This window comes from Rhinichthys klamathensis, unplaced genomic scaffold (assembly GCF_029890125.1).
Source record: "Rhinichthys klamathensis goyatoka isolate OS25496 unplaced genomic scaffold, OSU_Roscu_1.1 h1tg000110l_1, whole genome shotgun sequence".
Classification (NCBI taxonomy): Eukaryota; Metazoa; Chordata; class Actinopteri; order Cypriniformes; family Leuciscidae; genus Rhinichthys; species Rhinichthys klamathensis.
The window spans coordinates 1,226,914-1,252,815 of NW_026606648.1; the positions used below are offsets into that span (position 1 = coordinate 1,226,914).

At 41.8% G+C, this 25,902-nt stretch overlaps 1 protein-coding gene across 1 annotated transcript; it reads right to left on the bottom strand.

The window, feature by feature from the left end:
- Positions 1–20,666: 20,666 nt before the first annotated feature.
- Positions 20,667–25,902, bottom strand: LOC130087665 (suppressor of cytokine signaling 6). The gene is made up of 2 exons (XM_056254093.1): positions 25,541–25,902; positions 20,667–23,111 (listed from the first exon to the last, which is right to left on the bottom strand). The coding sequence occupies exon 2, from the start codon at positions 22,992–22,994 to the stop codon at positions 21,417–21,419; it is 1,578 nt and encodes a 525-aa protein (XP_056110068.1). The 5' UTR covers positions 22,995–23,111; positions 25,541–25,902; the 3' UTR covers positions 20,667–21,416.

Below are 25,902 nucleotides of genomic sequence, written 5' to 3' on the forward strand. Positions count from 1 at the left end.
TGCCACTAAAGGAATTTCAGAGGCTGTTAGGTCTGTTGGCGGCAGCCTCCCCAGTGTGTCATCTGGGGCTGTTGCATATGCGCCCTCTTCAAATCTGGTTGAAGCTCCGAGTCCCTCAGGGGGCGTGGTCGTCCGGACTCAGGCGCATCACGGTCACCGGCAGCTGCATTCGCACTTTGGTACCGTGGAAAAACCCAGCGTTATTCAGTTCAGGGGTTCCGATGGGCACCGTGGCGCATCGCACCGCAGTCTTGACGGATGCATCAACCTCAGGCTGTGGAGCAGTGTGCATGGGCGCGACTGCCTCAGGCTTATGGACGGAGTCGCAGCGAAAGTGGCATTAAAACCGCTTGGAATTGATGGCGGTATCCTTAGCCCTCAAAGCCTTCCGGTCACAGTTAGAGCGTCAGCATGTACTGATTCGGACCGACAACACGTCGGTGGTCTCATACATAAATCGCCAGGGAGGCGTGCGCTCCAGACTCCTATTCGAGCAGGCGGCGAGTCTCCTGCTGTGGGCAGACCGGCACCTTCTATCCGTGAGAGCAGCGCATATTCCCGGTGTTTTGAATCGCGGAGCGGATATGCTCTCGAGGAATGGAATTCCTCGTGGAGAGTGGAGGCTTCACCCGGGATCGGTGCAGATGATCTGGGATCGGTTCGGGAGGGCGGAAGTCGATCTGTTCGCCTCGAGCGAGAACACGCACTGCCAGGCGTTCTTCTCGCTGTCTCGTTCCCCCTTGGGACGGACGAACGACGCCTTGACTTCGCGCTGGCCGAGAGCCAGACTTTACGCCTTTCCTCCGGTGAAGATTCTGCCTACAGTGTTATGCAAAATCAGGGAGGAGAAAGCGTCTGTGATTCTCGTAGCCCCGAACTGGCCGGATCAGCCCTGGTTCGCGGACATGATGGAATTACTAGTGGACTTCCCGTGGGAAATTCCGCTCAGGAGAGACCTGTTATCGCAGGCGAACGGCACGGTATGGCACCCCAACCCCGGGCTGTGGAACCTTCATGTATGGCCGCTGCGGGGACTCTGAATGAGCGGGACGCTCTGCACTCTCGAGCGATGAGCACTATCGCTGAGGCGCGCGCCCCATCCACCAGGCGTTTATACAAATTGAAATGGGAAGTTTTCTCTAAATGGTGCCAGGATATCAGTATTGACCCGGGTAATTGCACCGTGTCGGATATTCTACGCTTCCTTCAGCACAGGATGGATAATGGGAGTTTACCGTCCACTCTGAAGGTGTATGTGGCTGCTATTTCTGCGTTTCACCCCCCGATCGAAGGACAGTCGATCGGTAAACATGCGTTGGTGATCAGTTTTCTCAGGGGAGCTAGGAGATTATGTCCGTCACGGCCGCCTTCTGTGCCGCCGTGGGATTTAGCCCTAGTGTTGAGGGCTCTGTCTCTTCCACCGTTTGAGCCACTGGCTTCGATTGCGATCAAGGAGCTTTCCCTGAAAACTGCTTTGCTTCTCGCTCTTGCTTCAGCGAAACGTGTGGGGGACCTACAAGCGTTCTCGGTTCACGAGGACTGCATTCGTTTTGGACCGGGAGATTGTAATCTCACTCTTCGGCCAAGACAGGGTTACGTTCCGAAGTCACTCAGTACTCCGTTCAAAGCGCAGGTTGTTTTACTGCCGGCGTTGTCTTCTGAGTTTTCAGTCTCGCGTGATACTGATGCTCAGAGCGCTGTTTGCCCAGTCAGGGCTTTACGGATGTATATGACTCGCTCAGCCGCTTTTCGTCAATCGGATCAGCTATTTGAATGCTTTGGCGGTTGCAACAAGGGACGTGGAGTTTCGAAACAGAGGCTTGCTCACTGGATTGTGGATGCTATTGCCTTGGCTTATGATTGCCAGGGGGTGGTCTGTCCCCTCAACATTAAGGCTCATTCGACGAGGGCGATCGCCTCTTCGTGGGCCTGGTCCAGAGGTATGTCTATAAGGGACTTGTGTCTTGCTGCTGGCTGGTCTTCTCAGAATACGTTCGCCAGATTTTATAAGTTGGATGTACCTTCTGTTGCGTCTCAAGTGCTTTCGGTGAGCTGAGCCTTCAGGTTGTGCATGAATGCTTGATTTATGTATTGTGCTTATGCAACTGTCGCCGCTTTGCTGCTGACTTGTATTATACTTGCTATTACTCTGTGTTGTTCTGCCCTGAATGATTCAGTGCAAGACTTCCCTCTATTCATTTGCTTGGGATATGCAAATTTTGATGAGGTTTAGAAAGCGCGCTATTGGCTCACTTCGCCCTATCAGGAGCTCGTATTTCTAGTAGCACAGCTATTGGATGAGGGTTCTGTCATTCTCGAGTGGGTGGGTTCACTGCTCCACGGCGGGATTTGACACAGTTCCCATACTACGTCATCGACGTAAATGTCGAAGTGACCGCCTTGAAAGGGAACGTCTCCGGTTACTTTCGTAACCTCGGTTCCCTGAAAGGCAGGGAACGAGACATTTACGTCGAACGCCGTGTCGCTTGTTCATTCGAGCGTTCAGTCGTATTCTGATGCAATTGACGTGCGTATGCAATTTATACTGCCAGCAGGCGTGTCAGTATTTGCATATTTTGCGTCAATTGGCCAGCTGTCTCCAGCTGGCGTTAGCCCATAAGATTTCAGCAGAAGTGAAGAAGGGGAGGAGTTCCCATACTACGTCATCGACGTAAATGTCTCGTTCCCTGCCTTTCAGGGAACCGAGGTTACGAAAGTAACCGGAGACGTTATTTCTGTTTGATGCTCATTTTATCAGATCTGTTTTTTGCCGTAAAGCAATTCGTTACCTCGCGAGACCTGATATCACACGATACTTCCTAACACTCAGGCCGGCGGCTCGCCGGCCCAAAGTTGCAAGGGTGGTTTTGCGGCTCACAGGCACCAGGGGGGTGCGAGACGACCACCATTCAACACGAAATCAGTAATATAAACATTACAATGACTCCAAAGCTGTTCGGTTAAGGTAAAAAAGTTACTTAGTTCACCTTTAACAAACTAACAATGAACAATAATGTTACAGCATTTATTAGTCTTGATTAATGTTGATTTTTTTAACATTTACTAATAAAAATTTTAAAATAAATAACTAACAAGAGCAAACAATTAACAATTCTATTTTTATTAACTGACATTGACAACAATTATTACATGTTGTAAAAAAAAAATATTTTGCTCACTGTTAGTTTATGTAACTTGCATACATTACTAAATGCTAAAGTTACACCATGTAACTTTTGGCAGTTAAAAAACAAAACTGCATGCAAGAAATTGCTTTAGTTGTGCTTTGGCTCTGCGTGACTTTTCAGATGAATATGGTTCTTTCTCTTTCTCATAACTAAAAAAGAGAGAGAGAGATTATCCTACTGCTCATAAAACATCACTACTATAGGCTTAAGAGTTATAACCAGTTTAGATGGAAAGGATCTCAAACTGACAAGCTGAAGACGTTACTGTTGCTATAGGCCTACCCATTACACGTGTTTTCTAATCTCTTTTTTTAGTTAAGAGAAAGAACCATAGTACGGTACTTCTTTGAAAATAAATGCAAGCAAAGTGCTACAACAACCACAAAGAAATGACCCTTCACAATAGATAATGCTTTACAGTGAACGTACTCGGTTACCTAACGTAACCTCGGTTCTCTCTAGAGAGGGAACGAGTTGCGTAAGTTTAGCTTACGCTACGGGTAAAGTTCATCTTTGCTCGAGATATTGAAGCCAAAATTATCCTTAATTTTGTATATATTGTCAACGCAGTGCAGCAGCTGCAGACCTAGAGCAGGCTATCTAGCGTGCTCATTGGCTGCCTTGCGGCAACTGCAGCAGCCTACCAGTGAGCCTGGCGTGACATCACGCCCAATGGTGGCGCTTCGCGCCCACTACGCGTCACAGCCCGCGCAAGGGGGTGTGGCTTAGCGTATAAAAGCGCGGCTCAGAGGCTGCTTCCCTGATTTTCATCTCTTCAGCGAAGCTCTTCATACCCCTGGATCCGAGAGGAGCCGCCACCGTCGAATCCAGCGACTGCCAGCAGAGGAAAGCGCTTGAGGAAGCCGGTCGACTTCTCACAGCCCGTGCAAGGGGGTGTGGCTTAGCGTATAAAAGCGGGGCTCAGAGGCTGCTTCCCTGGTTTTCATGATCTGATGCGAAAATCGCTCGTGGCGCCAGCACGGCCGGTTACGTAATACTCGTTCCCTCTCTAGAGAGAACCGAGGTGACGTTAGGTAACCGAGTACGTTCTCTTACGAGAGGTTCTCTCGTATTGCGTAAGTTTAGCTTACGCTACGGGAACACTTTGCCAACGCCGTGCGCGCCCAGCATCCACTCTATGAGTCCCAACCCGGGGAACATTGAAAGTGGGAAATTCAGGCGGCCAGCAAGCGGGCCAACACATGTATAACATAAGCACCCATGGGGAATGCAGAGCGGCGGCGCCAGGCTGCATGTTACATGTAAATCAACCCATATAAGTGCAGCTCAACCAGGAGAGCTAACGTTGAGGTAGCCTGCACACCAGTCATGTGGGCAGGTCATACACATATTAGACTGACAAAAGTCTAGCCTGCAAGGCGGGAACTTCCAGATTCTAGAATCTCACAAATGTAGACAGGGAGGCCCAGCCCGCCGCCATACAGATGTTGTGAATGGAAATTCCACTGGACCATGCCCATGACGAGGCCATGCCTTTTGTGGAATGAGCCCTTATGCCCAGAGGCCGTTGCAGACCTTTTGACGCGTAGGCAGCAGAAATCGCGTCCACTATCCATCTGGATAGAGACTGTTTCGGGGCGGCGAGACCTTTGGTGCGCCCGCCAAACGAAACGAAGAGCTGCTCGGAGCGTCTGAAGGGGTGGAGCGCGTAACATAAGCTCTTAGTGCCCTGACAGGGCAGAGGAGGCTGTCGCTGCTCACGCTGTCGGATGCTGGCAGAGCCGACAGAGAAATGACCTGAGCTCTGAAGGGAGTGCCAATCACCTTCGGGACATAGCCATGTCTCGGTTTGAGGATGACTTTAGAGTCATTCGAACCAAACTCAAGGCACGCTGCGCTAACAGATAGCGCGTGTAAGTCCCCCACACGTTTAACTGATGACAGAGCCAAAAGAAAAACGGTTTTGAGCGAGAGGTATTTTAGATTCGTTGAATCTAATGGTTCGAAGGGATGCATCTTTAGGGCCTCTAGGACCACGGAGAGATCCCAAATAGGAACCGAAGGTGGGCGCGGAGGGTTCATCCTTATGGCTCCTCTTAAGAAGTGGATGACCAGCTCATTCCTTCCTAGCGACCAGCCTTGGTTTCGACTCAGCGAAGGCTGCAACGGCCGCCACGTATACTTTGAGCGTGGATGGGGACCTGCCCTTATCCAGCAGCTCTTGAAGGAAACCGAGCACCTGCGAAACCTCACCCGTTCTGGGGTCCAGATTTTTGTCGGTGCACCATTTGGAGAACACAGACCATTTAGACGCATATAGCCGTCTCGTAGAGGGGGCTCTAGATTGCGTGATCGTGTTTATAACTCCTTCTGGCAGGATAACGGGTATCCGTTGATCAACCATATGTGCAGAGACCAGCGCTCTGGGTGGGGATGCCAAATCGAGCCGCGGGCTTGAGAGAGGAGGTTCCTCCTCACCGGAATCGGCCACGGGGCTGTGTGTGACAGCCGTGTTAGTTCCGGGAACCAGGTTTGGTTCTCCCATCGCGGCGCTATGAGGAGCACCACGCTGTGCGATTCCCTGATTCTCTTGATTACCTGTGGTAACATAGAGATCGGAGGGAAGGCATATAGCGGGCGGCTGGGCCAGAGTTGGGCCAGCGCATCCTCGTTCTTTGAAAAGAACACTGGGCAATGAGCGTTGTCCTTTGACGCGAATAGGTCGACTTCCGCTCTGCCAAAGAGGCGCCATAACAGCTGGACTGTTTGGGGGTGTAAAGACCACTCCCCGGGGGGAATATTGTCCCTGGACAGTCTGTCCAGGCCGTCGTTCAGGATCCCTGGCACGTGCGTCGCTCTCAGCGAGTGCAGGAAGCACTGGGCCCAAACGAGGAGGTGTTCTGCCAGATCGCAGAGGCTCCTGGATCTGACACCGCCCTGGCGGTTCACGTAGGACACAACCGACATGTTGTCCGAGCGGACTAGAACGTGTTGGTCCTGTATGAACGGGAGGAAGCGCTTCAGCGCGTTCTCGACCGCCAGCATCTCCAGACAGTTTATATGAAGGCGTTTCTCTCGGTCTGGCCACAGGCCAAAGACCGGTCTGCCCTCGAAAAGGCCGCCCCAACCTGAGTTGGAGGCGTCTGTCCAGATGATTTTCCGGTGGGAAATCGCTCCCATTGTCACCCCCTGCTGGTACCAATTGGCCGCTAACCAGGGCTGCAGAGCTGAAATGCAGCTCTGAGATATCCTGATCCGCTTGTAGCCGCGCGTCCACCCCTGACGGGGTACGCGGGCGTTCAACCAGCGTTGTAGCGGGCGCATGCGCAGTAAGCCCAGCTGAAGCACTGCTGCAGCTGAGGCCAAACAGCCCAGCATCCTCTGAATTTTTTTCAGGGAGGCGGTTCTGCCCTTCTGGAAAGATGCGGCTAGGTGTCGAACACGGCGCGCGCGCTCTGTCGACAGCTGAGCCTTCATAGCCACGGAGTCCAGTTCCATCCCTAAAAAGGAGATTGACTGGCTGGGCCGTAATGAGCTCTTGGTCCAGTTGACCATGAGACCCAATCTTTCCAAGTGACTGAGTAGCATAGTTCTGTGAGACACGAGCTCTATCTCTGACTGTGCTAGAATCAGCCAATCGTCCAAGTAGTTCGTAGTTCAAAATTCGCACACCCTGACATCTGAGGGGGGCGAGCGCCGTGTCCATGCACTTTTCTAAATGTACGGGGTGCCAGGGACAGGCCGAACGGGAGGACGGTGTACTGATATACCTAGCCGTCGAAGGCGAATCTCAAGAATGGCCTGTGACGGGGTATAATCTGTATCTGAAAATACACGTCTTTCAGATTGAGAGATATAAACCAGTCCCTCGGGTGAATTTGCGCGAGAATCTGCCTGGTTGTAATCATTTTGAACGGTCTCCTCATGAGAGCTTTGTTCAAAAATCTCAGATCTAATATAGGCCTCAGGCCTCCGTCCTTCTTTGGTACGAGAAAATAACGGCTGTAAAAGCCTGACTCGCTCAGAGAAGGCAGCACCGGTTCTATAGCTCCTTTGCACAGCAGTTTGGCTATTTCTGCGCGGAGTAGATGTGCTACTTTCGCGTTCACTGTCGACTCGGTCCGAGCGTGAAAACGCGGGGGACGGCGAGCGAACTGTAGTGCTTAGCCCTGTCTTATTGTGCTCAGCACCCACTCTGAAACCCCTGGAATGGCTTCCCATGCTTGTGCATGTGGCTAGGGGGAGAATGGCCTCCGGGTTCCGGTCGCCGCACACTGTGGGCTTTGGGAACTGAACGGAGACGCGCGCGCCCTCAGTGCTTGAACAAAGCGGCTCGCTGACAGCCGCTTGGCCTGGTTCGCACATAACGACCCGATTACATTGAATGACTAGAACACGCTTCCCTTTTCCGCCGGTAAGATACGCATGCGCCTGGGGCGCGGGGGCGGGATAGCTTTCTCGTACGTAGAGAATCTAGCCGGGATTAAAACAGCTGTTAGCGGCAGCTGCGCGTCCGGGAGGGGGGGCAGGAAAGGAGAGAGAAATGCTCGAGGGAGTCGTTCCGGCGAGCGTTTGAGTGCCACATCAGGCTCCGGCAGTCTCTGTGCACGGCGCTTCTTCTTGCGCGGTCCACCAGATGGCGGAGTGACAGCTTTGCCGTTAAGAGGTCTAGACGAGCCCGCAGGGTCGACATAGATAGTTCCTCACAGCGGACGCAGCCTCCCGACGTGCGAGGGCTGCGTGGTCCGGGCCCACACAGAGAGCACAAAACACTTGGCGGTCTCCGATGCTGAGCAGGACGTGCGAGGCATTCTTACAAGAATGCTTGCGCTCTTTTAGTAAAGTGTGTGTTGCAGCGGCGAGCACACACACACACAGTAAATACAGTGAAAAGAGCAGTAAAGGATATTGTCGCCGGATAGCGTTGCTGGCACGGAAGGCTGAAGGCGGCGAGAAGTCGACCGGCTTCCTCAAGCGCTTTCCTCTGCTGGCAGTCGCTGGATTCGACGGCGGCGGCTTCTCTCGGATCCAGGGGTATGAAGAGCTTCGCTGAAGAGATGAAAATCAGGGAAGCAGCCTCTGAGCCCCGCTTTTATACGCTAAGCCACACCCCCTTGCGCGGGCTGTGACCATAGACTGTAAAAAATATGGACAAAGCGTCTGTGACGTCACCCATAGACTTTCTGAAGAACGGTTTTGAGGCTGTTTATGGGGGGTATGGGCGGTGCCATCTTGGAAAATCTTACGAAATTTCAAATACAAATGTTCAGAAAGGATACAGAGGTGGTATGATGTGTTGTGTCAGATCATGGCCGAGACGTCAAATTTCAGGAATTCCACTCTGCGCAGCCCGTTATCAGCTGTCAATCACGCGCTTATTTGTCATACATTTTATATCTAAATACGATCTAAACTACCGAGTTAGAAAAAAATTCACCCCCCTCACAGTTGTCAGGCACTCGGGACCTATCCAAAAATACAATAAAAGTCCATGGGACCAACATGTAAACATATAAATTTATGCTGTGAAAACGGACATTTTAACATGCGGTCTATGGATATTTGCTCCCTTTTGGGACATCCCTCTAGCGGATTTTCGATGTATTGCAGTTTTTCGCACTTCCGGGTAGGCTTCATTTTTCAGATTAGAATGTTGCCGCTTGGCTGTGACGCGTAGTGGGCGTAAAAGCGCCACCATTGGGCGTGACGTCACGCCAGGCTCACTGGTAGGCTGCTGCAGTTGCCGCAAGGCAGCCAATGAGCACGCTAGATAGCCTGCTCTAGGTCTGCAGCTGCTGCACTGCGTTGACAATATATACAAAATTAAGGATAATTTTGGCTTCAATATCTCGAGCAAAGATAAACTTTACCCGTAGCTACGCAATAGGAGAGAACCTCTCGTAAGAGAACTGAGAGCTACATATGGCAGTTAATCTGCTGAATATAACTCACCTGTTGAGTAATAAAAACGCCATCGTCGCCATTACAATATTCCAAATCCGTCAGTTCTTGCCAACTCCGAAAAGCCAATGTTGATTCTCGTTTTATTACGAGCTCTGCCGCGTTCTCTTTTTGTCAGCAGCTGCGTCCAAAATCGTGTATGTGAGTAGGTAGGCTACTACATTTAAATTAGAACGTACTTCGTGACCGTTAAAAAAGTATGTTCTATATAGTATGAATACGGGTAGTATGAATGAAAGGGTTAGTTCACCCAAAAATGAAAATTATGTCATTAATGACTCACCCTCACCCTCGTTCCAAGCCCGTAAGACCTCCGTTCATCTTCGGAACACAGTTTAAGATATTTTAGATTTAGTCCGAGAGCTTTCTGTCCCTCCATTGAAAATGTATGTACGGTATACTGTCCTTGTCCAGAAAGGAAATAAAGACATCATCAAAGTAGTCCATGTGACATCAGTGGGTTAGTTAGAATTTTTTGAAGCATCGAAAATACATTTTGGTCCAAAAATAACAAAAACTACGACTTTATTCAGCATTGAATTCTCTTCCGGTAGATTTTTGACTTTGTGAATTGAGTTTAATGAGTGTGATGAGTTTAAAAATGTTTCTAATAAATATCTCTACTGTTTCTATACATTTCCACAACACCCTATCATTTCCATCACCACACACATTTTAAAAAAATATTTTAAAAAGTTCTCATCACACATTAAAAATGTATCCACAATTTATGAGATCATGCTCTACTTAATATAAAAATTCAAATTATTTATTTTCTAATAAGCTCTTGCCCAAACCGATATTAAATTTCAGAGTGTGACAGCTGTACAGTTCAGCATTTGGTCCTATAATGGCAGTTAATTTATCTCATTGACAAATGTAGAATTATTGTAGATTGTGGAACAACTGAAAAAAAATAGTCACAAGATTATCTTAGACAATTCTTGAGTGGCATAAGTTATTCTATTTTTAAATAACAGCTGTATATTGAGATGTGGTGGAAATGACATTTGTTCATTGCAGGTCGGAAAAAATGTAAAATATTAACAATTTCTCTTGTAATCTAAGTTATTTTAACTTATGAGACTGTGTTAAGTGACTTTTTTTATTCAACTTCACAAGGCTAAAAGTGCCCCTTGTTGAAGAAACGATAAATACATCATATAAGAAATTGATCATATAGGCCTACATATAAATACATATTATATTTATAAATAAGCCAACACAGGAAACAAGTGTCTTGTCGATTCAAATTGTATTCTAAAATAAACTATATACACGTTTACAGATTGTGAGCCCTACAACCTATGCCACCTCAATGCTGATGTGCCAATTCTTCAGCTATATTTTGAAGATGGAGCTGACCTCCGCCCCAACCTCCGACTTTCACGGCAGACCATCCAGTCCCTGATTGCTGCAGTGAAACCTGATTGCGACCATGGGTGGGAAAAGGATATCAAGGTGCTGGTGTTCTAGCTACATATCACATATTTGAGCTTAATATTTTACAAATTATTTACTGTAAATTTAACAGGAAAAATTCAAGTGGAAATCCAAAAATTACCCAAGGTGCAAACTCTTCATCTTGTACACATTTGAAGAAACAGATTTTGAATTGTTTTAAAGTGATGCCCTACAAATGAGATTGCTAGTATCAAAGTATGTGAAAACCTGTGAAAGTTACCTTATGAAGCTGCTGAAGTTCATTTTCTTCCCTCAAGATGACACTATAATAAAAATGTTTTAATTCTTTTTTGGTGGTGCTTTAAGCTCTATTATACTACTTTATGCCAAAGTTATATTGTTTTTTTGAGATTTGTATTCTGTATCCATTTAAAAGTTAAATAATACACAAAAATAAAGCAAATACATGTTAAAGGTGTCTGGAGTGTGGGTATTTCTCTACAGTGCGGCACTCATATTCAGACAACATTTTTCAGTGTTGGATATACCTGCAATTTGCTTGTTTCTAAAACCATCTGGAATCTGCAACACAACACACTTTAAGGGCAGACACAACACACTTTAAAAATATTAATAACTCAATGCCACATATTAAGCACTTTACAACTGACAATCTAGCTACTGTAAATCCCTGCGAATTAAGTGTTTTGTGATAAAACTTGCTAAAAAAAAGCACGACACAATGAACTTACAAACAAATAAATGGAAAGAGTGTGTAACGGAGGCTATGGTGCATTTCCTCCACTGAGATGGAGTGTGCAGCATCAATGTGGAGTTTAATAAAAATATATTAAAAAAAAAAGAGGGGGGAAATGAGATGGAGAAAAAAAATAATTAAATAAATAAAACTAAATTCTTTTAATTAGGGTTGTAACCTTTAAAAAGTATAGTATCTTGGAAACTTTCAGGGAATGTCTTAAATTAAATTCTGAAGTGACAACCCGTTTACACCTAATGACCTGATTTGATTTTCTAAGGCCTGTATCATGTTTCCCAATTTTAAAGAATGACTGAGTGCAGTACGTCCTATACGGAGACGAGAAAACCGTATTTTCCCTTCTTTTTCTACAAACTGCTCTCTTATGTACTTCCCTTTGTACACTATACAAGTGTCTACCCTTTCCCTCCTTATCCCACATTCCTTTTATTGCTCTTTTTTATTAACCCTTTGATTTTGAATTTGCTTAATTAAATATTTAGTCCTATTTGTTACCAAGGTCTTCTTGGCGAAAGCATCTGCTTCCTCTTTCCCTTCCACTGCTACATGAGATGGTACTCATACTAAGAAAATGTTGTAACCTTGTTGTTTGTAGGATTTCAAATAATATATATTGTCTTGATGTTGATTTACCATACATTATTATTATTCATGTCCTCCGCACTGAATTGCCAAGCTAATTGCGATCATCTCTGTAAACAGATAAATGATGTGTTGTCCTTTTACTATTGTATATTTTAATTTAGGAGTGACCACTGCTGAAGCTGTTCATCCAGATTCTGGATCTATTGAGCCATCTGTATATTAGATTGTATTTCATATCCATATGTTGCCTCACTGCCATCTCCTTTGAAACACATCTTTGTTTATCCAGAATTATGTTTTTCAACTGAAGATCAACTGAAGGATAAGGATATAGACTACAGCAGAAAACTGAATGATCTTCTCATAATATTTTTTAAATATGCTTTATGTCTAATGCTGAAAAAAATATTGCTTTTGACATTTCTATTCTGCAATCCTTCATTCTTGGTCAGCATATATATTCACGTTGTTCATCATTGTATGAGAACAGTGTCATGCATTTTAATTGGTGCCTTGTTGTCTACATGTAATCTTTAAGACTCACGTTGAATATTATTTTTGCTCTAAAATATCCATAACAAGGGATTTTCCACAGCTAGAAGGCAAGTTTAAAAGCAAAGTTCCTCCTCTCACCCTTTAGATGTCCAAGCTTTCCTTTAAAATGATAGATATGGTTTTTCCTTTATTTTTAAATAGCCACCTTTCCCGTTCTGACTTTTTAGGTTTTTCAAAACAGACATGTCATTTACATAGAAGTCAATGATGCACATAAAAGCAAGCCCTTTCTAACCTAAGGGTTGACATGTTTAACATACAAGATTTTTTTATTCAACACATAGACCTATACATGGCTTGAGTAAGGCTAAATGTCTGTGCCACAATAATTCGTCATTATTTGCTGTAAAAGCGTATAGTAAAGAGAAATAGTAAGCCACCTTTAGAACAGTAAACAGGTAAATGCACAGCATGCTAAACAGGGCAATGTCTGCTGGTTCAGAGCATCATTAATCAGAGCCGCATTGCTGGTAAAAAGATTGAGAGATTTGCAGATCATGTAAACGCTGGTGAGACAAAGCAGCAACGATGCAGAAAGGTAATAAAGAGAAACACTGCCTAGAGGATTCACGCACACTTTGTGGTGTGAAGGCTTTTGTTGGTTAAGTATGTGACATGCTGATAAGGAATATAGGGACACAAAAATTGTGAGAGATACAAGCAGGTGGTACCAAATTGTGAGGGATAAAAGTGTGTTGCAATTAATTTCAAACCACCTTATATCAAAAGATTTTTGGTAGTGTTGTCATAAATTATGCATTTTCATTAATAGATGTGTTTTATTTAGTGCTATGATGAAAAATCAGAACAAACTTGATAGCTGAAAACACATAAACCTTTTATTCATTGAAGTTATAGAATTAAAAATCAAATATTATAAGTGAAGAACATGCTTTTAAAGGGATAGTTCACACACAAATGAAAATCCTATCATTCAAACCTGTTTGCCCTTGTGAAAAAGAATGACACTTTAGCATAGTTTTAAAAGGTGTATTTAAGAGTTTTATTATTAGATACTTTAAAAGAAATGTGATTTCAGACACTTAATTGGTCATTAATTACAACTAAATAAAAAATGTAGTATAGTTTACATTTATACTAAATTAATTTAGCTGAAATTTAGTGCTTTTTTGACAGACTTACTTGCGTATATATATATATATATATATATATATATATATATATATATGTGTGTGTGTAAATTCAGAATTCCTTTTATTGTCTTCGAAATAATGATAAAAAACTGTTTAAATGTGTTTGCATTGTTTGCATCAATTTTCAACTTTTTTTAATAAGTAATACAAGATTCAACTAATTTCTTTTTATGTAATTTAAGTTAAAATTACTTAAACATCCAAGTTGATTGTACTTAAAAATTTAAGGCAGCAATTATTATTATTATTTTACAGTGTACTGGTCACCCTTTTCCATGCAATTACAATAAATAACCACCGAAGCTTCAAAGAAAGGATACAAAAGCGCCATGAAAGTGGACCATATATGACTTGTGTGCTATATTCCAAGTCTTCTGAACAGACTGAGAAAGAAGAAAAAGGTTTGAAATGACATAGGGTGAGAAAATGATAACAGAATTCAAGTCTATCCCTCTAATATATAATTAATTTGGCACTGCTACTAAATTGTTCACATTCATTTTATTAACTGGATTAATATGGGTACTATGTAAAGTGTCAACAAGTGCGACATGGCATTTCATATAGATTACGAGTGATCGCGCAATAAAAAAAAAACAGTCTTGGCTTCCATCAGTGGTGTGGTGAGAAACAAACTCTTTGGATTGGTGCAAAGGGAACATATGCCAAAGATACCTGCTCCTGAGACTCTATCAGAGACTAACTTGACAAAGGAACACCTGCTAGGATTTTATCTTTCTCTTCTAACAGTATGGCTAGGATTTTAAAGGACCAATAGTGGGGTGCTCTTCCTTGAAGTATGGCTACAGAGAGTTCTCCCCAACCACTTCCTGATGGGCGCCACCTGTTCACTTTGCCACATGAGGATCTGTGGATCATTGGGGGAAGAGAATATTGTCACATAACACTGCTGGAGCCTCCTCTCTCTCTTTATTCTCTGTCACCTGTTGTCCTTCAGGAACCAGATGTGACTGTTTGTACAATAAAGGCCAAATTCTAGGAGTCTATCTGGCGGGATTCCAGCTTGAATGACTTTAGTTTCTCATATACTTAAAACGATAGTCCCGCCAAAAATGAAAATTCTTTCATTGTTTACTCATGATGTTCAAAACCTTCATGCCTTTCTTTCTTCTGTGGAACACAAAAGAGAATCTGTGAGGTCCAATGTTGTTTTGAACCACATTGACTTTCATTGCATGTACAAAAGCAGTTAAAACAAGAAGCGAGCCATATCTAGAGACTTGAGACTTTGGACTCTTTTGATAAACAATCAAGCACCTAGCAACCACCGAGAACCGCCTAGCAACCATATATTAGCAACATACAAAAACAACCCGCTTAGCAACCACATAACAACATCCGATTGTGGCAGCGACTTTTGCAAGTTACAATTATATTTTTTCATTAAATGTAGTTTATTTTAGTATTTTACAAAATTATCTTTCTGAAATAATTCTTAGGGGGCATTCAAAATGGGGCATTTGGTGCAGATATTCCATGCAAATGTCAATCGGTATCCTAATCTTTGGAATATATTGGCTTCATGTGAGTTATTGATGATTATTTTTTCTTAATATTTAATTGATCATGCAAAAAAAAAATTCTCACTTTTGAATTTAGGTTGACTTCACCTCTAATGCTTATTGAAATTATAATATATCACATTGAATTACACTAATACACCAATTCACACTTTTGTAAGGAGCAAATCTCAAAATATTTTTTCTCCATTTTTTTTTATAATGTTGTGATTCATAAATTCAATTGTAGTATTTAAAGTCCCCCTGTAGTCAATCATTTTATACCTTAAAACTAATCTTTGATCGCCAAAATGACACATTTAAGAAAAAAAATCCTTAAAAAAATACCTTGAACTACACCCTTGCCTCATTTAGTATATGAGGTTCTATGAGTATGCAAATTAGCCCCGCCTCCACTCACACCAGTTCAGAGATCCACTCCTTGTCAAATAACACATTGACGTGATTGGTTACAAGGTTGTGATGTCAGAAACACCAGCGATTTCAAACCGCGTTTTTGAGACTGTCTTTGGGTCATTGCAGTTTTAATGAGAAAATAGCAATGGTGTTGACTTATGCATCTGTACATGGTTTGTCTTAAAGCATATTAAAACACCACATAGACATAAAAGCTTGATTTTCACCACATGGGGACTTTGAAATAATTGATTTATTTTTGTTCTATTTTGAATTTATCGAAAATAGTAGCCTATAGAATTTTAATATGATTTAATAATTATCAGTTATTGGCCATAACAAAGAACTGGCCAAAAATAATTGTGAAGTACTTGTAATATATACACCCCATATCTACAGAGCCTAAAGGGTCATGGGATGAGATGGGAAGAAAAAATATGTCAATGCTTTTGCATTCGCTCGCAAAATGTTTGCGTTCCCCGTAAAAACCCAGAGAAAATTTTGCGTTCAATTGCAAAGAACACTGAAGTTTTGCGAGCAAACGCAAAGTTTCTTGAGAGACCGGAAAGAAGGCAAAAGCTTTGAAATATATTTTTTCCTCCCATCACCATGCCCCTTTATAGGCTCCGTGCATTTAAAAGCATCAAATAGGCCTACAATAAAAACTGACGGAGACTAAATTAAATATTGAACAATTAACAAACTGGCAGTAACCCCAGAACCAAGCCATTGTCAACAAAAAAATACATAAAATGGCATTAATTGATTAATTAATTATGCTCAGTAAATAAGTTATGAGAGCAGGTTTCCTATAGCTTCAGTGGTGATTAGACCTTTGGCATGGGATCACAGGCTATTCTCAAAAGTGAACCTTTAGTACCCCACAAATAAAAACATCTGGTGCCAGCAGGCACTTTGGGTCTCATCATTATGCTGCAGACCAAAGTTCCTTCTGCCGTGTCATTTTAAAGCGTGTTCACTGGGTAATTTGAGTTGTCTTCATCATCCGCTGACAAATGGAACTTCATGCAGAGGACCAGATGGCGAGGCTAAGTCATAAATCTACGAAATAAGACATTTGATTGATGACTTACGGGATAAAGAAACACTCCCAGTAAAAAACAAACCGAACAGCGATTCCTTTCTCTAATTGAAACTGACGTAACACCAGCAAATCTGGAGCGATTCAAATTTAATTTGGCCTTCTCAACAGTAGGCCTATAGCTAATGAACTCCAAGTCATGAATATTTTTTAGTTAAATCAGTTTTTGTACTCAGGACAAAAATTGACCCAACAGTATGTGAAACGCATATTAAACAGTATTGAAGTTCTTACCTAAACAATGGGAGGATAACAGACGGAGGCTTTGAAAAAACAGTATGACAGATCCATAAAACCAACTGTATCCTGAAGCAGAATATGTAGCTGAATATCAAAACAAACCTACTCTTCTTTTCACACAGAAAGTTTGACTCACTTGGTTTGGCACATTTAAAAGGACGTGCTATTTCATGAGGGTGGCATCCTAGTGTGACAAGTTATCACCACCTTACCATGAATAAAACATCTTGCACCCAGAAAAAGAATAAATATGTGCCTGTTCCTTAAGAGTCCGTATTGAAGAACTAAATATTCTATATTTTTCTGATTAGGAGCCCAAACTGTACAAATACACCCCCGAACAAAAGTTAGCAGAGTTCAAAATCATGTCAACGATATTTTTTTTTTCCTGAGAAACAAACAAAAATAAATTACTTATAGGCCTATATATATATATATATATATATATATATATATATATATATATATATATAGTGTGTGTGTGTGTGTGTGTGTGTGTAAAAGGGCGTTTATACAACACCAACTAAAAACGGAAAACTTTTAATGCGTTTTGGCCATTCATTTCACGCTTTTGAAAACAATAGTGTTATAGTCTCCATGTAAACTACAAAAAAGCTAATCTGTGAAAACAGCAAAGCATATACTTATTACGTGTTCAGTCTATAGATGCATAGTGTTCCTTTACAAATTGACATTGCCAACTACTGGCCGTTAAAGTCCCCATGAATTCAAAATTGACCATACTTACTTTGTTTGCCTAAATTGATCGTTTTGTGGTGAACAATTCATCCATGCAAGTCAATCCACACAAAAAAATTTTTTGACTTCATAATCTTTAATCAAAATCTGAAATTTCCCCTCCCCTCTGCATTGGAGGACCTTCCCTGATGACGTAGGTTTGACGGTTTGGGTGTCTGCTTAACATCCGTAACCACGCCCCTCCAACTGACAGTAGACAGGCGGAGTGAAATCACCTACTTTTCTAGATCCAATCAGGTGCTAGTTAGAAAAAAGCCACGCCCACTATTTTGCCTCATTTAGTATTCCGTTTCTCTCGGAAATACGTCACAACACTGGAGAAAAGTCGTTTGCAACTTCCGGTTCACGGGGACTTTAAGCAAAATACTGCGTTTTTAGTCATTTTTGCTGATGCGAAACATTTGTTTTCAGTACACTGTCATCGTGAAAACGTAGCCAAATGGAATACAGTAGAGAACAAAGCTTTTAATAGTTTTAATTTATTTATAATTTTACCAGCAGATACAAACTTTTTATGCGTTTTGGCCATTCATTTACATGACAACAGTGTTTTGAGGACTGAAAACGCAAACTTTTGCAAACGGGTTTCAAAGTGCAAGATTTTGAAACCGATACCAACCATTTTGCCGAAACGCGAATTTGTGAAAACGTTGACGTCATGCATATTACGTGTTCAGTCTATAGTGTTTCTTTAAAAAGTGACATCGCCAACTATTGGCCTGGCATGTGTAACAGTATTTTTAGTCGTTTTCGTGGATCTGTGTGGACGGGGATCGTTTTGACAACGTTGTCACCTGTATGTGAAAACTAAAAAAAAAAAAAAAAAAAATTCCATTTTAAGTGCAATATTGTTGTGTAAACATAAATGAAGTACAGTACAGAATAAAGATTTGAATACGTTTTTTTATTCATAATTTATACCAGCAGATACAAAAATGTTAACTGTATCCAAATGTGCAAGAAAACACTATTGGTACTTTCATTAACTCAAATTAACAACAAACAAGAACGGACTTTGGAAAACTGACCATGTAAACTGGACCGAGCAGACCCTTTTCAACAAAAAGGACTGAATTCAGAGCATTATCATCACTGATTAAAACGTTGACTACAATTTTTGCATCTGACTTTCTCAAGACTATACCAAAATCATTGTGAATACATAGGCCTATATCTAGGTGACATTCTATCTTCCCCATTTTGTAATTAAAAAGGCAATCATAATCGTAAAGCAGCACAAATGTGTATGACACATTAAAGAAATACATCTGTAAAATTGTACCAAGATGTTTAAGAAAGAGATACAAACAAAGAGAAACTAATTTGTACTAAATACATCATGTAAACATTCACCTTCATTCGCAGCACAAGGACAACAGAACATGGATCAGAAAAATAGATATTTCAGTGAAGCTTGTTAAGTGCTCAACTGTCATGGGTTCAAAATACTTCAGCAATCCGAACAAAGAGACATCTAACGACATACAAACAAGGTCATGAAAATGATATTGAACATGATGGAGTCCCGGCACCTTTTTTTCCTTTTTTGAAACATGCTCACACACACTGAACATTTTCAGTGTTTATCTAATTATGCCACACATCTGGGAAAAACAAAAGAAATTCAATGTACATTGCGGTCAAACACTCAAGTTCACATTTATTTTTTGCATTAGTCGACTTCCACATTCTGGTAAATGCATTTTCAACGGATTGAAAATCTTGTGCCTTGCCTAAGACATTCCTCTTTTTGTTGCTTACTTGTCCACACTCGCTCACTCTCAAACACACACAATTTAGGCGATTCTTCTGAAATGCAACAACCGATTTGAAAAAACAACAACCTTCATTTAATGGGGAAAATGGCAGTTTTTGCCCATTCAAATACAGCAAGATTCAGCATTTAAAATAAGCTCCTTTCAGTTGTGTAATAAAGCGATTCACATCTCAAACTGTTCCCTCATACGCATCACATAAAACATTTTTCGCTGAAGGAATGAACTCTATGGGCTGTTTTCACTAATAAATATTAAAGATGGCAAACTGTTTATTTGACAGCTAACCTTCAAAGTCTCCCCAATGTGTCTCACGAATACTTTCCGCGGCATTGTTCACCAGTTTCTGTGAACGCCACTTGGCACTTTACAAAAAAAAGGCCCTTAAAAGCCTTGGACCATGTGTGGTGTGAAAACTGCAAATAGAAAGATCTGGCTGATTCACACACATTCAATATGCCAACTAAAGAGACATTTATAAGCTCCCGTTTGCTGATTATCCCAATCTAGTACAAAGCCAACCGGTGTCGACTTGTATGAGGACAGTGCACATGCAAAACCATTTCATGTCAAATTTATCCCAGCATTTAAGTAATGCACATAAACCATCAACTCTCACAAAATATGAGCTTCCAATGACTGACGATTTCTCCTATCTGAAGCCCTATTAAAGCCCTCTTTAAAGGATAGATGAGCAACACACAATTCCCTTTCAGGTGACAGAAAAGAGGATAGGTGGTGTGGGGAAAACAATGCACAACAGATGAATTCTAAAATATCTGAATGCAACATTTTTGGCTTGAAGCAGTGTTTATGGAATATTGACAGGCTGTCATGCTGCTTTTATGGAGGGCAGAGGGTGAGGAAAGCCTGCTGTCGGTTCTGCGAAGGGGGAAAATCTCCCATAATCACTCAAGAACTTATGAATGCATAATTCCTTAGGGATATTTGCAGATTAATTGAATGTTTGGTTATGGTTCAAGTGTAAACAAGCCATTTAAGGTGAAATGTTTCTAAAAAACTGTGCTTTTGGGTTTGGTAGGTGGTTGCGAACAATTCTTGGCATTATTTTCTTCTCTCAACCAGAGCTTCTACAACAACGACTGATGGCAATCATTCCAGCACTAGAATATGAAATACTTGAAATGCTGTTTAAAAAAAAAAAAAAAAAAAGATGTTTGTGAACGATTACAAATCTTTACTTAATGTAAATGAGCCAAAAATGATTTAGACAGAACAGACTACTGTGTGAACCACACTATACAATATAAATTTAAAAAAAAAAAAAAAAAACTTTTGTTCTTACCTGCTCCCTTTTTGTATAACATCACAGATTTGTAACATTCTGCATGTATTCTTCTATAACATTTGTTTTAGATTCACAGTCCTGTCTTTCTGGCCTTCTCATACCTGACTGACTGAATTTGTTGTTGCACAGATCTACAAAAGTCTAATGGACGAATAAATGATTTACTGTAAACCTCCAATAAATGTAGAATATTAATGCTAAATAAATACTTATTCTCTTATAAAAGTTGTCGGCTGATATTTGACGATAACTGTATTCCACTAAAATTCTGTCAACCAGCATATTCACAAATTTCATTAAAAGTACCGATTTGTAGAAGAAAAACTATCAAAACCTGACAAAAATGTGGCTGACATCATATTTCTAGAAAGGAGCAAGTTCCTTTTAAAGGTGCAATCGCATTTACCATTGTTCGGCAAATTTTTGCAGGCGAAATCCAAGCTTTGATAATAGTATTAGCATTACTGCAGTCAATATGAATATGTGTATTAGGCATGGCATCAAAAATCCTGACCGGTTTTTGGACATCACCTTGCGAAACGTAAAACACTGAATCTGAGCAACAACAAATGTACTATTCAATTCTGTGGGAAGATCGGATAATCAACTTATGCAACTTATCACTTGACCTCCATACATGTAAACTGTTTTAAGAATGCGTCACTAAACAAAAAGTGCAATTTACTACCATTTCCCACCACAGTCCGTTCAGTAGTGCTTCTCCTGCAAATAATCTTTCATTTTGTTTGGTAAAGGCAGTTTCTGAATCAGATCTATCCGTGTGTACTGTCGAATGACGAAGCGACAAAGATATTGCAGCGAACGGACTTGCATGAACCGCGAAACAGGATTGGTCAACCGAACGGGGTACGTGGCGGACCCCGGCAGACGGGATCTGGAGTAACAGAAAGCGCCATTTTCTGAGTCTTTTATAGAGTGCTCGATGAGATCTACGATGGAAGTGTGACCTTCTACGTCAGGCTGCTCATAAAAGCTAAATCTGCCATTCGAGTGTTCGATCCTGGTGTGAAGCGTCTTTCCCTGTGACCGAAAGCTCAAACTGAGGAGATAGCGATCGTCTGAACTGTCCCTCACCAAAAAAGAGCCATCTGGAAGGTTGATGAGCTTCTCCTCTGCCTCCCATCGAGTTATAGGTCCCCAGTACCAACCCTGCTTGGCCAGTTTTTTAAGTTCCTCCGTAAGGCTTGTTACAACCATGGGTCCACTGGTTTGGAAAGAATCGTACACCCTGCTAACACCAGGAGCGGAATTGGGGTCAAAGTTCAGGTGATGCCTCACTCTCTCGACAACATGAGAGTCTGCACCACTGAACCCAGAGAGGGTTCTTGGAATATCGTTGGTGGAAAGAGGTGACAGTGAGGGAGAAAATAAAGGTGTGTCTGCTCTGGAATTGGACAGGACCATTGACGGAGTACCAGGAAGGTGTCCGTTCACCGCCTGCTCCATGAGAATGTCTGGCGGCACGAGATTGTGGTCATCCGGGCACTGGTCCACGTGCAGAGAGTCAGATTCGACCTGATCGACCACTTCCATTGGCGAGGGGCCATCCAAGCAGAAGGACTGGGACGAATTTGGGTACATTCCCTCATCTAAAGGCATTGTGTACTGGATGTAGTCCTGAGGTGTGAGTCCAATAGGCACGTGATCCTCAATGTTCAAATGCAAGCTACCACTCTGAGTCTCCATGTCCTTCAAAGACTGGCTCTGATCCTGGAACAGACCTTCTATTTGGATGTCATGGAACTCCTTTCTGATGCCATTGAGGGAGGGACTGGGGTTGGGGGAGTGGACCAAAGCTTTGACCTTCACCTCCATCTTGATGCAAGCCTCCTCCGAGCTGACAGCCCGGAAAGGCCACGGAGAAGGGCTGTAATGATGGCTTCGGAGGGACGAGGATCTTAAGGGACGCTGGGCTTTGACTTCATTAAAGCTTATCGGGACTGACGAGGAAGAGAACGTGTCATCATCATCTCCAGAGCCTACCGCAGTGGAACCTCCTTTGACTTTCGCTTTCTGTTTGGTAGACAGTCTCCTCTTTAGAGTGCCCATAAGACTCTCGCTCTTTGATCGGTTCTTATGACCCTTCTCATCCTCCCCATTAAGATCACAACCTACCAGCCCTTTGGTGTAACAGCCTCCAAAGAGAGAGTCATCCTTGGCAAACTCAGCTGCTAAAGATGGCTGCTGAAGCATGACGAAATCACCATCTTCTTTGCCCTTTATGTTCAGTGACTTTCTGATCGTCTTCAGACTGATCTTCTTCATCCTTGTACACCCCAGGTGAGGGCATGGGACGGTCTTATCTGCTGACCGATGAAGGCTAACCTAGTCCGGCCATGTGACTTGGGAACGTCAATCATGTGAACGCCAAGCCTTTGTCATCTGCAAAAGGTGAGATGAAAAAATATCATGAAAAAGTGAACTAACCACTAAACATGCAGAGTACTCACTTTTTATTTATTTATCATGACATTTAAAGTCATCTGTGAAAGTGGTTGACCCATAAATGGCATTTTTTTCCAGTTTGGCCAATAAGTGACGTAAACGGGACTTTTTTATTTTGACAGTGCTGAGAACCCAACACCAAAGCGCAGATACATGACATGAGCACCCATTTTAAGTCTTCGGTCATTGTTTAAGAGTTCTGTATAATAATACAAAGGCAAACTCTATAACCATTTAATATACCTTTGAGTTTGACATTCAGAAAATTCGCATTTATATTGAAATTTAATCATTTCCGTTCCGCGGACGATAATCCATGAACCGCATTATTGGATTGTTGTCTAAAGCAGCACGTTGTATTGAAACCATTTAAAAAACATACTATAGCATAGTGCTATTGTGAATTCACAAAGGCTGTGATTTAATTAAATAAATATATGCCCTGTGTGTTTAATGCGCTTTAATTATTTACATGCACGTAGGTTACGTGCGTCTCAAGAGCCGTTCCGTCCACAGTAAATGCTGCTCCACATGAACTGTTATTATTTACATGTGTGGAGCGCGTCTCAAACTCCATCTCTGCATATGCTGAGAGTTTGGTTGGCTTATAATGTTCATCCGGAAAGGCAATTCCTTCAGATTTGTAATGTAAATTATTTATAAACCTACGCCAACACAGGAGAATACATCACAATGTGTGTTTATAGCAATTTCAAAATAAAAGTTTAAAACCTCGCTCTGAGTTTTGCATGTTTTGATGTCCACATAATGTTCAAGAAATTATAGTGGCTGTAGCATTTCTATCGTAAAGAAGTGGCAAATATTAAAGATTAAGTTAACATTTGAATTAAATGTTGTTTGGCCAATATTAAAGTTGTCATGAAACCAAAATTGACAATTAACTTTATCGCACATTACTAGTCTTGTGGTGAAAAATTAACCCGTGCAAGTCGAAATCTGAAAAGTTGCTTCTGCTCTGGAATGGCGTTCCGTCTCTATTGACGTCAGTTTAACGGCTTGGGTTGAATATCCTTAACCACTCTCCTCCAACCGTCAGTCTGCTATGAGCGAGGGATGGAGAGGAGGTGCGCTAAAATAAACCCCTCCCTCTATAAAATGTTCCGTTTCACTTGGAAACACGTCACAACACTGAAGTAAAGTCGGTTGCAACTTCCGGTTCACGTGGACTTTAAACAAGGATTTGATCTGCTGTAAAGTGGAACAACAAAAACACCAGGCCGGTGGTGCCCTCTGCAGGCATTTGTCATAATATAAACAATCAACTTATGTAAATTATGTATTATAACAGTGTTACTCTATAAAAGCATATCATTACTTGCTTTTAATACTTTATTTAAACCAAAAATGATTGCCTCATTGTTATTATGTATTTTAAGTCATTTTAAAGGCTATTGTTTTCTTAGGTCTCTTTTATTATGACAAAAATTTTATCCAACTAAACAAAATAATAGACCGATAACGCGTTTGCCAAAATAGTTGTTAGTGACAGCCCAAAATGAAAGCAGTGCATTAATATAGAGCGGTGATTAAACTGACTGGAACTACGGTCTTAATGCACACCTTCCAGCCAGTCAGAATCGAGTATTCAGACAGACCATGGTATAAGCTATTATATTAAGGCCTGGTTTCACAGACAGAGCTTAGATTAAACCAAGATTAGGCGTTAGTTGAATTAGGACATTTAAGTAGCTTTAAGCTTGTATAAACATGCTTTAGGGAAAAAAAAAACCATAACTGATGTGCATCTAGAGACAAAACAATGGCTCTGACATTATTTTAAGATGTAACTGCAAGTTGCTTTCAGAATAAGACAGCTCAAACATGCATTTTAGTCTAGGACTAGAATTAAACCTTGTTTGTGAAACAGGGGAAAATGTTATACTGTCAGATGTTTAATGTTTTACTTAAATTGTAAGTTATTATGATCAAATCAACATGAGGGCTATTTGTTTAAATATAAAACCATAACATAAGTTTACACATTCTTCCCAACATTTAAAACCAGACATACTTATAATCATCCTTGGTGTTCATCAAAATCAGCAGTTTACAGCAGAACTGACACAGGCCTTTATCAACACACAAGCTAGCCTAAATAAGTTACAGCAGCATCTAACTTAATAACTATAGAGCAACATAGAACCAAACACTAAAAGGCTGAAGTTTAATTAATTATAATAAAAAAAAAATACGTTTGGACAATCAGATAAATCTTTGTAACTTTGTCTCGCAAAATAAACAGGCCTGAAGTGAGCTGAATTAGCAGGCTACGGGACATTCATCGTGTCGGACACAAATAGAGAGTGTAAATATGCACGTACATTCAACAAATTACGTCCACTTACCACGTTAAACAGAGTTTACTTCCCCTCTCTCGTTTCAGAAAGATGGATTTGGGTCGAACATGTCCGTAGATCTGACGACGAGGGTTGCATTTAGCATTAGCGTGCCAATAATAGACTCCTAGCTGCTAAGCTAATACAGCAACAGCTCCCTCACTCGAACAAGAGCTGCTTTACTACATTAAAGCCCACTAATCGTTGTCTGTCATCATCTCATGCACGTAAGGAGCCGAGACTGTTTTCTCCTCATCGGGATTTGCCAGTCTGATGAGAGAAACATTCCTTTAATTTTTCAAGACAGCTCCATTTCTTTCTTCCTCTTTTTTGTGCTAGCTAGCCACTTTGGCTACAGCCTGTTCCTCTCC